Below are 13,647 nucleotides of genomic sequence, written 5' to 3'. Positions count from 1 at the left end.
GCCCAGGGCCCCGCACCATTTAGGATTGGTTGATCTGGAAGGCCTGGCTGTCTGTGTGCCACCCCGGTTCCTCTGCTCCCCTCCTCCAAAGGCATGGAGCCACAAAGGTATTCGAGAACCCAGTGCTTTATCTGGGGGAAAAGGAATTGATAATTTTTATATTACTGCATTTCTGGATTGCTGTCTTCAGAGGAGAAGTAGAACAGAGATTCTCTCTACTTGTTAAAACGCTTATTAACGGTCCTGTGGGACTTCGGGTGTTCCCCCATCTGTTGGGGCCAAATCCAGTTTAGGCGTTACATCTAAATTCCTGCAATTGGTTTTAATGACTACGATATTATTCACTCCTTGCCTTGGTGAGTTGGGTGGTGTTGCGTATTTCATCTCAGAAATTTTTGTGGTTGGTGAAATCATTATTGCAGCCATGTGTCTGTCTGTAGATCTCTGGAGAAGAGGTGGGATAGAATCCTGTGATGCCTTTGTTTCTGGCTGGATTCTCCGTGTCAGGAGAGCAACTGCTTGATTGTAGAGTGTTGTGACAGGCAGTAGTCATCAATGACTGTGGAAAATAGCCTCCCTTTCTGTTCTGCTTTGTTGATTCTTCCTGTATGTAGTGAGGAGGAAAGGTGAGCTCTTTTATTGCTCAGCTGGACTCCAGGTTCCTAGAAGATGAGAGCAGTGCTAAGTAGATCTGCGTTTTTAAGATAGTCACTGGGAGCCAGGGGAAGAAGTAACTACACATCATAGGCACACTACTGATGGTAATTAAGGAGTAACTGAGGCTGGCATAGGTCGTTACTCACATGACTGTAGATAACATAAATTTCTAGCTGTGGAAGAAACCCTTCACGTTCTCTCTGTTCATATATGCAGCTATGATCAGGTATAAGAAGGTATTTGTTAGGGTTTTTTTCTGCAAATTTCTGAGAATTTTTCTGCACTGGATCTATGAGGATGATTTACTATGTGGATTGAGATTCGTTAGAGAATAAAGTCGTTATGTGGACTTTTATTTTAAAATTGCCGACTGAATCTAAGGGGAACTATGGACATTGCTAAAATTCTGCTGTAAATATTTCAGTTACTGTCTAGAAATCTGTTGAAACTTCAGAACATTCACTTAGTGGAGAAAGCCAGAAAGGTAATTTTTGTTGCTCGCAGTCATCCTGCTTTGAGCTCTAATCCTGTTGCAGTGCATTAGTTAAACAGTGCCTAGCTGCCCGGTGCTTTTAGATGGGGGATCGCCAAGAAAGACCCAAGTGCAGTAAGAAGGACGGGCAGTTCAGTAGGTGCTGCATTTCCCCTTGAGTCAATATTGAACTATTGCTTCGGCACGGTGCCAGGAGATGCTGTACTGCTGGAGATACCATGAGACGTAATGGTTAAGCTACTGATTGCTATGGTCATCACAGGTCCCAAGAGAGTTTGCTTAATTCTAGTGTGCAGAATCAAACAGGAGGGGTTATGGTTGACTTACAGCTAGTAAGTCCTCTCTGCAGTTTAAGGTTTTCATTCATCATTATTAAGCAGTAAAACAAACTCTCTGGCTTTTTGCAGTTTACAGATACAATATTTTCTTAAGGTCTGTTTCATTTGTGTTTGTAAGATGCCTAACAAAGGATCCTGATTCAAAAGTGCTGATGATGCGATAAGTACATAAGTGAGGCAGGATCTCAGACCACACTGAATTTCATCATTAATGCTAATTATAAAATGTCTATTCTGGTGCCAGAACTAATTTAGGTAACCTGCCTCTGCTTTTCTCTTTGCCTTGAAGATATTGATGAATGTAGCACCATTCCTGGAATCTGTGATGGAGGAGAGTGTTCAAACACAGTTAGCAGTTACTTCTGCAAGTGTCCTCCTGGGTTTTACACAGCTCCTGATGGCTTAAAGTGCATAGGTGAGTAGAATCTCATAAATAATAAGACAGCAGGTGTCGTGAGAATTCATGAATATCTAAAATGGGTTACAGTGTACCAGCAACGTACTTCAACTTCTGATCTTGAAATCCTTCTTTTCTGTAGAAGTACATCGAGTACCTATTCCCTTCCCGTCTTTGTTATGACCTTCCCTTCCCTTTTGTTTTCCTTAATACAGTTCTTTTATGCTGTATTTGTTGCCTTAAAATAGGCAGAACTTGTTTAACACATCTCCTTGATATTTTGCTCTCGTGTTTGATTTAGTCCATGCTATATTCAGCAGTCATTAAGAAAAGCAAATATACTTGAAAAGGAAGATAATCACCCCAAACAGCTGCTTTTTCCTCATTCCAAGTGTGAGGACATTAATGCAGATATTTTTCATTAAAGGAAATGGTGTAACAACCCTGGTGTGGGACGTTTGTATCCACTTTTATTACACTGATGATTTGGAGCTGTGACAGAGCCAGACCAGGAACCAAAGGACTTTGTGAATTAAATGGCTGCAGTGCCAAAACTATGAAAGAGTAGCGTTAGCACTTAGTGCTTCTGGGAAGCGTACAGCCTGCTGTGAGGCAGGTCAAGTATTCAATTAATTATTTTTTCCTCATCTTTATGTAGTAATTTTTCACTGCCAATGCTGAATTTTGAAAATCAAATTTTGAGAATCAAATGAAATGTTTATTTCCTCAGTTTTTGCTTGTTTATTTAAAGGCTCAGACAGAGTGCCAGCACCGTGTGTTTAGTACCTTTGGTCGAAAATCGTTTAGGAAAAAAATTTTAAAAAATAACTTTGGACAGAAGGACCAAATGATAGTAACATCTCCAAGAGATGCAGAAGTAGTTTGGGTTATGATTCATTTTGAATGGTGCCATTCTGTTTCTGTAGATTTTGAGAAAGGAACTATATTTCTTCCATTATCAAGAACAGGTAGATTAGGTAGATTTGGTAGATTAGATCCATACTATACACTTAAATTGCCAATGGGAGTTGCTTTTATTACTTCAGATTAATAGCTCCTAAATGAATTTGAATCATTAAATCATTGATTGCTGCTTGTACTTAATATTTATGAAGGAGATTCATCTTTCTGTAACAAAAAGTTTCTCGAGATGCACAGCTTCCATTTGCTTTTTACTTTTTACAGTCATTGCTTAGTCAGGACTGCCCACCGTTCACACCCATTCCTGCAGTTTTCCAGACTTTTTTACCCACTGTATTTGTAGGCTGAAATAGTTCAGCTAAAGAATTGGTTATTTAAATGATGACAGGCTATGTTAAGTAATATGCCAGACTATGAGCCATTATTAAAATTGTGGCTTTGTGTCCAAGGCAAAGTGTGCTAAATGGGAAGCACTGTTAATTATCTGCAGATATTTTGGATTCACGTCTAATGTGCTGACTGCATACTTGCCATTCTAGCAAGGGCAGAGCCCAAATCTGTGTTCGAGCTGGGCAGAGCATGTAGTCTTGATTTAATTACAGCATGCCTTTCTTAAGTGAGAAGTGTTAGCTGAGCATGTCTATTCTGTTAGGGATGAGGGAAGTGCTTCTGAGAAATGTGTCCCTTCTGGGACTCAAATGGAACAGCACTGGAGCCAAACATCCAAAGGAAGAACGGGGTGTTTCATTATTACAAACCTTAAAAATTAGAATAGACAAAGCAAAGATAGTATCTTGTAGAGCTCAAGAGCAGGAACGTCTCAACACAAGTACATGAAGAGTGCTATGAAGAAAGCTGCTAGCCCATGCTTGAGGCTCGCATAAATTTGTTTGGTTAGTGTTATTTCAGTGTTATTTCTCAATGACTTTTTCAATTTTTTCTTTTTCTTTTTTTTTTTACAGGGCACGTTTTTATTGAAAGTTGGTTTTGTGGTGATTTTTTGCCTTTTCAAAATACTGTATGTTTAAAGTGTAAAATACTAAAATACTTAAAGTTGAAACAGTAAAAAGTTTTTTTCCTGCTGTTCTTGCCCCTATTTATGTGGTTTACTATTTGGAACAGAAAAAGAAAGAAGAAAAGAAGAATCACTTCTTATTAGGAATATTGAGAGATCTGGCTTTTTTCTCACACTTGCTGTCTTTTTCTGAAAACTGTAGTGCTTTTTTTTTTTTTTAATACCTGCAGGCAGACAAAGATGTTTGCTGTGTGTTTATCTTTTTATGGCACGTTGTGTGCTTGCACAGATCCTTTTTCCACTTCTGCCCATTACTGCTTTTAAATGTTTCGAAACTTGGTACTGACCGAAACTGAGAAGGATGAATTACAGAGGATGATGATAGGCTTTGCTAGAGAATTTCCTTCTTTGCCGTCATCAACCCACCATCGCACCAAGCATCTGAATACCTCTTCAGGGATACTGGAGAACAGTTTTCTCTCTGGGGAACAGTTTTCATCAGAGCTTTATTCGAGTTTTTAAATGGTAGATTAAGGAGTGTATGTGGGTAGTTTAGTTGGGTGCCAGGAGAAAATGAGGAACAGTGATAGATATTAGTAGTTGGTTTTTTTTCTGTTTCAGAGTTCCATTATATGGAATGAACTAAATAAAGTTTGGAAGCAAAGGCCAGTTGACTTTTATCTGTACTGCCAGTAATATCCATGTTCAGGTTCCAGCTAATAAAAGGCAGAACTATCACAGACTCTCCCAGCATATTACTGTATATCAGTTTTTTCAAAATAATAAGAAACTTCCCTGCTTTTTTTGATAGCCACTAGAATAGCTGGTAAACTCTGGAAAGCACTGTTACTAGACAGCTGAATTCACCATGCCCTGGGTAACTGAGGTACTGTTGCTTCAGCTGTAAGGTTCTTTCTGTAACTTTTTCCTCTGCATTTCCACAGCAAATGTTTGTGTATTTTAGAAATAAACCACATCTGGTTTATCGTGCAGCGTCAAATCACACCACAGCTTATATTGAGTTTGACGTAATTTGACATACTGTGAAATGATTGCTCAGAGCTTCAGATTGTAGCACAGCATTATTTTTTTATTTTTTATTTTGCTCCTATCTACATTTTCTCTTCCTTCTCTAAGCTGAGGGATCTCTGTGCAATGTTTTTAGAGCTGAGTGTATGAAAGCTGGGTACAGGACGTTCTTTATACAGCACGTGCTTACCCTTTTCAGACAGGAAGCCGGCACATCTTCATAAACACTGTGGTGGCACCAGTTAAAGTTTCTTGCCTGCAATCTTGTCAAATCACTACACACTTCAGCTGGGAAAGCGGTGACTAATGAAAAATGAATTAATGCTTTAAGAGCTGCAGTGCTGTAAGTTTCTTGCTATACATCAGTGCCTCTCAAATCAAAGCTTAAACAGAGTTGATCTGGCACTATCTTTAATAGAGATTACACTGCAGTTTTTCTTTGGGAGCACAGAAGTGCATTTTATTATATACTGGATACACATTTCTTTTTTTACCTCCATTGATTCGTTGCTGTTCCATATTTCAGTTTGGCGTTCTCACAGGTGTTACACCTGAATCCAAAGCAGCCCAAATATTATCTAGATTATTCTGGTTTCCTGCCTTTTGTTTTCTAACTATTGTAATGTTCCAAGTGCTATGTCGCCAAGAATTTGTGAAAGTCGCATTCTTCGTGGATTGGTGATTACAGAGCCATTTCTTTCTCTTGGTAGATGTGCGGCCTGGATACTGCTTCTCTTCTCTGACCAACGGGCGTTGCGGCAATCAGCTCCCCCAGCCTCTGTCCAAAATGCAGTGTTGCTGTGACAGCGGCCGGTGCTGGTCCTCTGGTGCAGCCACCGCTCCCGAAATGTGCCCCATCAGATCCACTGGTATGAATCCACCCGTATTTGTATGGGCATGGTTGAACACTGAATTAGGAAGTGATTTCTTTTATTAGTAATGTTTCCATTAAAGAGCTACAGGTTGGAGGGCACCTTGGGAGATCGTTCGTCCAACCCCCATGCTCAAAGCAGAGCCTCCTGTGGCAAGCCCCAGGAGACTAGGGCAAGCAGGTGTAAACAAAGAATTTTATCTTTTGCTAATTAATGTTTTGTAGCCTGATTATTCAGACCTTACATGATTCAGATTTTGTTTTCAATGCCCTCTTCAGGCTCAAGTTACTTCTTCCAGAGTCTTCTAATAGATCCCCATACCGTATGCAGTTTCTCTCCCATTGGAAAACTGGGATTTCCTTCCTCTTATGTCTAGTTTTCTGAGCTGCCATTTATTTCCTGAAGTTTGACACAGAACTTGAATTCTGTTTGCTACCGAAATGTGTTGAATTTTATCACCTCCCTGTGTATTGAGATCCCCAGATAACGTGAGGTTTGAATTTAGAGAAGGTGGTGAGCAAATTGTGAGACTGTGAGGGAGAGGAGGAAAGATGGCTTTGAGATTATTTAGGACTAGAGACCTAATGGAAATGCTTTAGAGAAGAATGCAAGAAACGTTAAGGATTGAAGGGAGGAGCTCAGGGGAGGTGTAGAGGTTAGGGAGGAATGGGGGTCGTAACACTCTAGCAGTATAACGGAAGAAATTGTCAGAGGTCATGTGTGGAAATGTTTATTGTTTTTGTTTCTTAGTCCTTTGAGTGAAACTGTGTAATATTGAAGCAGAGATCTATGATCACAACTCTTGGAAGACTCTTCCTGGTTCTGTCACTATCTCGTTAATAATATTTAAACGCTAAATGTCCAAGACTGGCTAGAATAATGCAACGAAAATAGTCTTATCTATTGGTGCTCATCTGAAGTAGGTAGACAAGGAGAAAGTTTTCAGTCTTAATGCAGTCCCTGTTTTATTTATGTTCTTTGTAATTATTCATATCTAACTGGTGAATAAACTGGGTGGAAAAGTGAAGTAATTTGGCCAAGGCTGCAGACTGAGACGTGGTGGAGAAGGAACTAGAACCCAGGACTTCCTGACTCATAAATCCATGCAAGGTCTTCCAGATAATGGTTACATGCCACTTTTTTCTTTCCTTCTCTTTTTTTTCCCCTCCTTTTTTTTTCCCCCCTTTTGTCCCCTAGCTTTTTTTCTCTTCTGTTTTTTTTTTTTCTTCCACACCCCATCTTGGGACATAAATTGAAGCTAAAAATTACTCTTTTCAAAAGTGCTTTGAAATTCCTTGAAAGGTCTTACGTGTATTCAAGGTACTGCTGTCATTATTTAATGAAGTTCATTTATTTCTTAATGTATCCTGAGAAGGCAAAATGAGGAATTTAGAGCTGTCAGTGACCCAAAGTCTCTACAGTGTTGAAATGGAAATTACTGTTATATGAAGTGGAGCACTAGCTGCATAATATACCCAAGCAGTTACATTTTCAATGTGGGCAGCAGACCCAAATGTTACTATAAAATAGGCTGTTTATTGCTAAAATTCTACATGGAGATTAAAGTTGCAATAAAAAAGGCTTGCACTGTATTTCTTTGCATAATGTGGCAATAATTGTTTACATGGAATGACACGTTTTCCCATTGACACTGTAAATACTTTAAAAGTGGTATGTCAGGCATCCAGCCGTGTGTGCGTTCAGTTCTCACCTCCGCAGTCCCTTCATGTGTGCTGGTGCCATTCATCGAATGGGCAGCCCCAAGCCGTGACTTCTCTTTGCATGGAAGGCCTGTTTGGAGAATTGGATATTACCAATCTGGAGTAGAAAAGAAATATAGTATTTTTTCTTTCACAAAGACTGATCAGAATTGTAGAAAATATGTGATTAGAGAATTGACTATTAAAACCACCATCATTAGCAAATATTTGCATATTGGACTTCGTGTATGTACATACATGGACGCTGTTTCTTCTGAATGTCTGTTTTATTACAGGAAGACCAGTGATGGAGAGTAAATTCAGTTTATATATGAATAGGCAAGATAGAAACCTAGGAAAACCCTAAAATAAACAAAATACAGTGCATAATACAATAATATCTTCTTGGGAATGTTTTCAAGATTAAAATCACTCTAAGGAACAATAGAGGAAAATGCGGTGACACATAAAACGGTGACCACCTAAGAGCATTAAAATAAATGCAAAGTTTGTAATTAGGAAAAACAGAGTTTCAGGCTACCATGTTTATATAACAGATCCTTTGTGCTTCAGGAAGAACTTCTAATGTGTTTTACAGGTGGAAATAGAAGTGAGATGAAAGTGCTGAAGTTTCAAATATCCAGCTTACTTCTCCCAACACTGAATTTATTTTTCAGTTCTCATATTTTATATTATTTCGGGAATTCCAGCATCTGTAGCATTTTGTTTTCATTACAGAATTCCTCTCTCCTGTTGTGCCATAAATTTTAAAATTTTGAAGTTCAAAGATATTGGCTGTACAAATGGTTATCTCTGTACACACAATTGTGGACATGAATTAGGTCAGCTGGAAATGTGGGCTTTAATTGTAGTACTCTGTGTGCATTCTTTGGATCACAAGTTCCACAGCCACACTTCCCGAAGACAAAAGAGTTGGGAGTAGGAGGAAAAGTGGGGCAGTAGGGCAGATGCCACTAATAGAGATAAACAATAGGAGTATGCTTAACACTCAGCATAGGCTGTGTTTAGAGCAAAATAGATCATTTTCCCATCATCTGGAAAAGGATGAACTTGGTGTGGATCTGACTCGGTTTCTCTTTGTCTACGCTTTTAGGCTGCGCCTCATTTGGTTTCTGCTTTTATTGGCGAACTTCATTTTCACAGGGAAATAGTGTTAGTGTATTCATTTTCTAATTGGTTTTGCCTCATTGCTTATGTTTACATTTCTTTGTTTTAGGAGGTTAACTTTTAAGAAATCCTGTTGAAACTGGGCTTTTTTCCCTGTCCAGTATTTTTGTAATTCTGTGGCAGGCTTTGTATTAAATTAACTTGGGATCAAGTCCAGAAGTCTTTTAGGTGAACTTCCCACTGACTTCATCAGAGATTTTGCCTGAAAGAAGACTAAATATCTTAAGGTCAGGTCCCCACCTCACTGTTCAATTTCATATCTAGAATATCAGTTATGTTAGCTTTTTACTAGCAGTCTTCTGACAAGTAGTAGCGATATCCTCCTATGGATTAATGACTCAATTCACAGAAGAAAACTTGTTACTATGAAGAAAACATATAGGCTCAGATTTTCCAGATTATTTAAGGTCTATTATTGCTAATCTGAAACACTATGAAAAAGGGGAGAGTTGGATTAAATGGAAAGGCTACAATAGTCTAAAACAGCATTCGTGTTTTCGTATTTCAGAGGACTATCGCAAATTGTGCACCATAGCTGCTCTGCTGCCAGCAAGACCTGACCTTCCTCCGAGCCGTCCTGAGGTCATCCCTCCACCGCTCCTTCCTGGTGTTTACCCTCCTCAACAGCCACAGCCAGAAATCATCTATCCATCTCGAGCTCCACCACCACATGGTAAGAAAGAAATAATAACCTTTCCCTGCACCATTTGCATTTAGCTTCTTTAAAAACCTGTGTTTCTCAGGAACAGTGTGCTCCCTTCAGCTCTTGGTATCTTTTGCTTACTTTAAGTGGACAGATAGTCTCTGAATATCCTTCTAATCATAAACTGCTGGTTAGCATGCGTCTTTCAGAAGCTGTGCCTCATTGGTACTGTTTTTCTTGTTAAGACAGAATTCAAAAATTACGTTGTCACTGTCTGTACTGAGGCCCCTGTATTGTAGTGGTTACTGTTTATTTTAAGGCTATTAGGAACTTTGCTGCATGTCAACACCAAGGAACATGAGTAGCTCTTTGACTAGGTTGTGATAGGTACCTAAGTTAAAGAGCCTGGCTGGGAGAAAGCAACATCTTTTGGGTTGTTTTCCTCACTCTCACTTGACCAGGTAGGAAATGTACCAATAAAAGTACTAGTGTGCTGGTGACTGAGATTGACCCAACGTGAAAAAGAGCTTTTTCAGTGGGTAGGTTAGGTTTCTGGAGAGCAAGGAGGAAGCCAGAGCAGAATACCAAAGTATTACTTATTCTGTCCCTTGCTCTGTGCAGATGCAAGCAGGCTCTGCTTGCACTGGCACCAGCTGAAACTATTTAGTCTTGGTCCAGCACCAAGCTGAGCTAATAAGCTGAAGAGGCAAAGTATGTTAACTCAGGCCTGACACTGCACTGACATAGCTGCACAGCTTCTGGTCAGCTGGGAGCACGGGCAGAGCCAGCTCGCATCTGCCTGCCAAAGACCATATAGGCTTACCTCCCAGGGTTATCCCTGCCCTCCTCTCATTCTGCTGACTATGAAAATGGAGATAACTGAACCGGTCTGCCTGCTTTTGGTATAGTCCTTGCAGTGGCGTATGCTTGACCACTGGGTAGGAACAGACTCGGTCCTCTTTTGTCCTCAGACTTGCCACAATGGAAAAATCGGTGGTTGGTAGCTGTTTTCAGACAGATCTCATAAGTGCCATTTTCTCTCTCCCAGTGCTGATTTTACTAGGTAATTCGCATTACAACGGAGGGTAAATTTAATGGAGAATGCTGGACAAATTGCAGATTACCAAAAAATTATTGGGGTGAACTATTAAAATATTTTTCCAACTTTGTTGTTTCAGTGATCTTGCCGGTGAACTTCACTGACTACTGCCAACTGTTCCGACATCTCTGCCTTAATGGGCGCTGCGTTCCCACTCCTGGGAGCTACCGCTGCGAGTGTAACAAAGGATTCCAACTGGATGTTAGAGGGGAATGCATTGGTATGTGGATTTCTGCTGTAAATCACAGAGAGGAATTTTGCTTTAAAGAAGAAAACAATTCTGTTCCACACAATGTAATAACTCTTGAGTTCTTAAATAAAACAACCCAGTAAACAGACTTCCAAGAACTAATGTCTTTCAACTGCAAACTTATTTGTACAGCAATTTTGCCTTTAAGACTGTGTTTAGCAAAACATGTAACATGCCATGGAATTATACAGAAGTAAGGATTTCTTATTTTGCTAACCTCTGACTATACTGTGTTTATTAGTGATAAAAAATAACCCCTTTAAAATGCTACCAACTTTCTGAGTATACAAATACCGTATTGTTTGTTGTTTGTTTTTTGTTTTTGTTTTTTTTTTAAAAAAAAAGCAGTCATAATCTCGGGCTTAGTAAGATTTACAAGTCCTCCTTCAGATCATTAGGAGTATCGTGTCGGGCTCTTGAGCCCTTTAATTTTGGAGCTTAGCCAGAGCTTGCTGATAAGCATGGGAATGTGGAGGTGTAGGATTAAGGCTTCTGACTCTCACACAAACAGTATCTTGTCTTGTTGAGTATTCCTTCTTCCCAGCTCCTGCTTAGCTTATGACATGGGATCCTTTTACTGGGAATTCAGTGGTCCCCTTTCTTTTCAAATTGAAGCACACTATTTCTCCAGCTACAAAACAATAAAATACCCCTACAAACCCAAATAACTTTCAATCAATGTCTTAATAAAAATATGTCTGTGTTCTGCAGATGTCGATGAATGTGAGAAGAATCCATGCATCAGTGGAGACTGTGTGAATACCCAGGGATCCTACATATGCCAGTGTCGTATCGGGTATCAGAGCACGGCAACTAGAACAGAGTGCCGAGGTAAATTGCGGTTTTACGGCCGTATCTGTACTATTGTATACATACCAGGAGGGAAAATAGTTTCTAATCTAAATTTAACAGATGTGTTAAATATGAGTGTTTTTAAAAAAAATTAAATCAGAACAGCAGTAAAAATGATTAACCTGCCTGAGCTGGCTGTGCACAGCCTAGGTTGTGAAGAAAGACATTTTGGCTTGTGCTAGAAGTATCTTGGCACTGTTTGTGGCTTTGAAGAGGAAGAGACAGCTTTCTTTTGTTGTTTTTTGTAAACCATTGAGGCATTTTTTTTTTCTTCTTGAGGATCTCAAGGACAATTAAGCATCCCTTTTTTGAAGAAACCCTTTACCAATAAAACACTGTTAATACTTAAGAACAGTTGGTGGGAAGATAAGTCCTCCAGTGGCTAAATATAAGAGTATAGTGCCCGTGTGTTGTCCCTGCCCACTGTCAGAGAAACAACTAAACATGTATTACAGCAATGCAAACTTAAATAATGTATGAAGAAGTAGTGAAGCAGTGGGAGGATCTAGGTGGGGAAGCTGTAGGATCCCTGCTATTGGTGTTTTGTTGACCAGGCTCAACATAGTCCTGATGGTCTTCATGCTGTCTTCATGTGGGAGTGGGGAACACGTAGCTCCTCAGTGGTCATCCCTCTGTCAGGGCTCTGTGGCTCCCAAACTGAACTGGAGCTGCAAGTTGACTGTAAAGGTGGATGCAGTCCTTTATAGTTAAGTCATAATGAGAGACTTCTGGGAGGAGAATGAATGACTGCTCTGATATATCGTAAGAAAGGAAGCATCTGAATGAAACACGATGTTTGAATGCACAGAGCTTGTCTTCATATTTTGCTTTCTGAGTTAAGAGAAAGGTCCCTTGAGAATGTGCTCGTTCTGAAGCAGAGAGTTTCTAAAAAGCTAGAAGAAAGCTATCTATATTAGTTTGCAATTTTTTTCTTCTCTGTGAATCAAAAAGGTATTTGTGGCACAGAAACTTAGTCCAAGCCAGGAGGACATGCAGAGCCAGCACCGCTGCTGCATGTTGCTGGGTGTATTTGACCTAATTGCTGCCAAACAGCCATGTTGTGGAAGCATCTTCATAGTTCAGCTGACTAGTGGTGAATGAGTGCTGAAGTGGAGTCTCAGCGGTGATGAATTTACTTATGAGTCATTTTTGTCACACGCTTTTAATTTGACTGATTCATTACACAAACACATGGTTGTCAGAAGCCCAGTAGCTTAATGGTATTAAAGTGTGGTCACTTAGCAGTTCCTTGCAGTCTATGGGAACTGTGCTTGCTTGCTTGACAGGCAGTTCAGAAAATGCTGTGATGTGCAGAATTTTTATTTCCTGAAGGAATTTTTGTGACCAGTTTAGGGAAAAGAAGAAGGCTAGTGGGGTGCATTTACAAAATATGCATGTAGCCCCGGTGCCTGCCAAAATCAGCATTTGCTGTAACATTGCTTCGCATGACTACTTTGTATGTTGAGGTTTTATATTCTGCATACACAAAAGTGTCTGTGCTGATATGCTTTTGCAAATGTATTCCTTACACCCATTCTTGAAAAATGAAGTCTCCATAATGACCAGATGTTTATCTCTTCCTTGTTCTGAGGATCCAAGGGAGGAGATATTCTGCATGATGAGTCTGATGTGTGACTATCAGACATGACAGGCATTGCGGTCTGTATTGCAAACTACTGTAACAAAAATCTGCAATGTTATTTCATAATTTGAAATTAGAAATGCAACATGAACTAGTGGTGGGTCACCGATCAGCTGTGTGTACGTAAAGAACAACTAGATTCTGTGTTAATTTTCTGCACCATGATTTAGATGACATCAGATGTGTAACAGTACGAATCCTGATGAATTCTAAAAACTAAAAGGCCAGAAAAATCTTGAGATGCTGTAGCATTTCTGCCTGTCCTAAGGAAGAAAGCTGATGGAATAGCTGAAGCCAGGGTCAGGTACAACCAAGTGCCACAGAAGTGGGAGGAAAGGGACTGAGCAGAGAGAACACTCACTTTTATGTGTTGCTGATTGATGATGCTTGTTTATTAAATGAGGAGAGGTTTGTCAAGGCTGTACACTTCTGCTGGAAGTCAAGAGGGCTGCAGGCTGCCACCGCGATGAGCTCTCAATGGGCAGCTCTTGCCTCTGCTGGCCTGGTTGCTTGCTTGCAAAAGGAAGTTATTTTCAGTGATTTGTTAGCAG

The 13,647-nt window shown here is 39.9% G+C and overlaps 1 protein-coding gene across 1 annotated transcript in view; it reads left to right on the top strand.

The window, feature by feature from the left end:
- FBN1 (fibrillin 1) overlaps positions 1 to 13,647 on the top strand; it is a 135,993-nt gene that overhangs the window by 45,795 nt on the left and 76,551 nt on the right. The window contains exons 7-11 of the mRNA XM_009867276.1: positions 1,778 to 1,903; positions 5,561 to 5,719; positions 9,119 to 9,283; positions 10,432 to 10,572; positions 11,314 to 11,433. Of these exons, the coding sequence (XP_009865578.1) occupies positions 1,778 to 1,903; positions 5,561 to 5,719; positions 9,119 to 9,283; positions 10,432 to 10,572; positions 11,314 to 11,433 (711 nt within the window). The remainder of the gene's footprint in view (positions 1 to 1,777; positions 1,904 to 5,560; positions 5,720 to 9,118; positions 9,284 to 10,431; positions 10,573 to 11,313; positions 11,434 to 13,647) is intronic.

The sequence above is a fragment of the Apaloderma vittatum genome, unplaced genomic scaffold (assembly GCF_000703405.1).
Source record: "Apaloderma vittatum isolate BGI_N311 unplaced genomic scaffold, ASM70340v1 scaffold26583, whole genome shotgun sequence".
NCBI classification, from domain to species: domain Eukaryota; kingdom Metazoa; phylum Chordata; class Aves; order Trogoniformes; family Trogonidae; genus Apaloderma; species Apaloderma vittatum.
The sequence above is the reverse complement of the archived record's forward strand: the minus strand, read 5'-3'. Positions and strand labels throughout refer to the sequence as shown.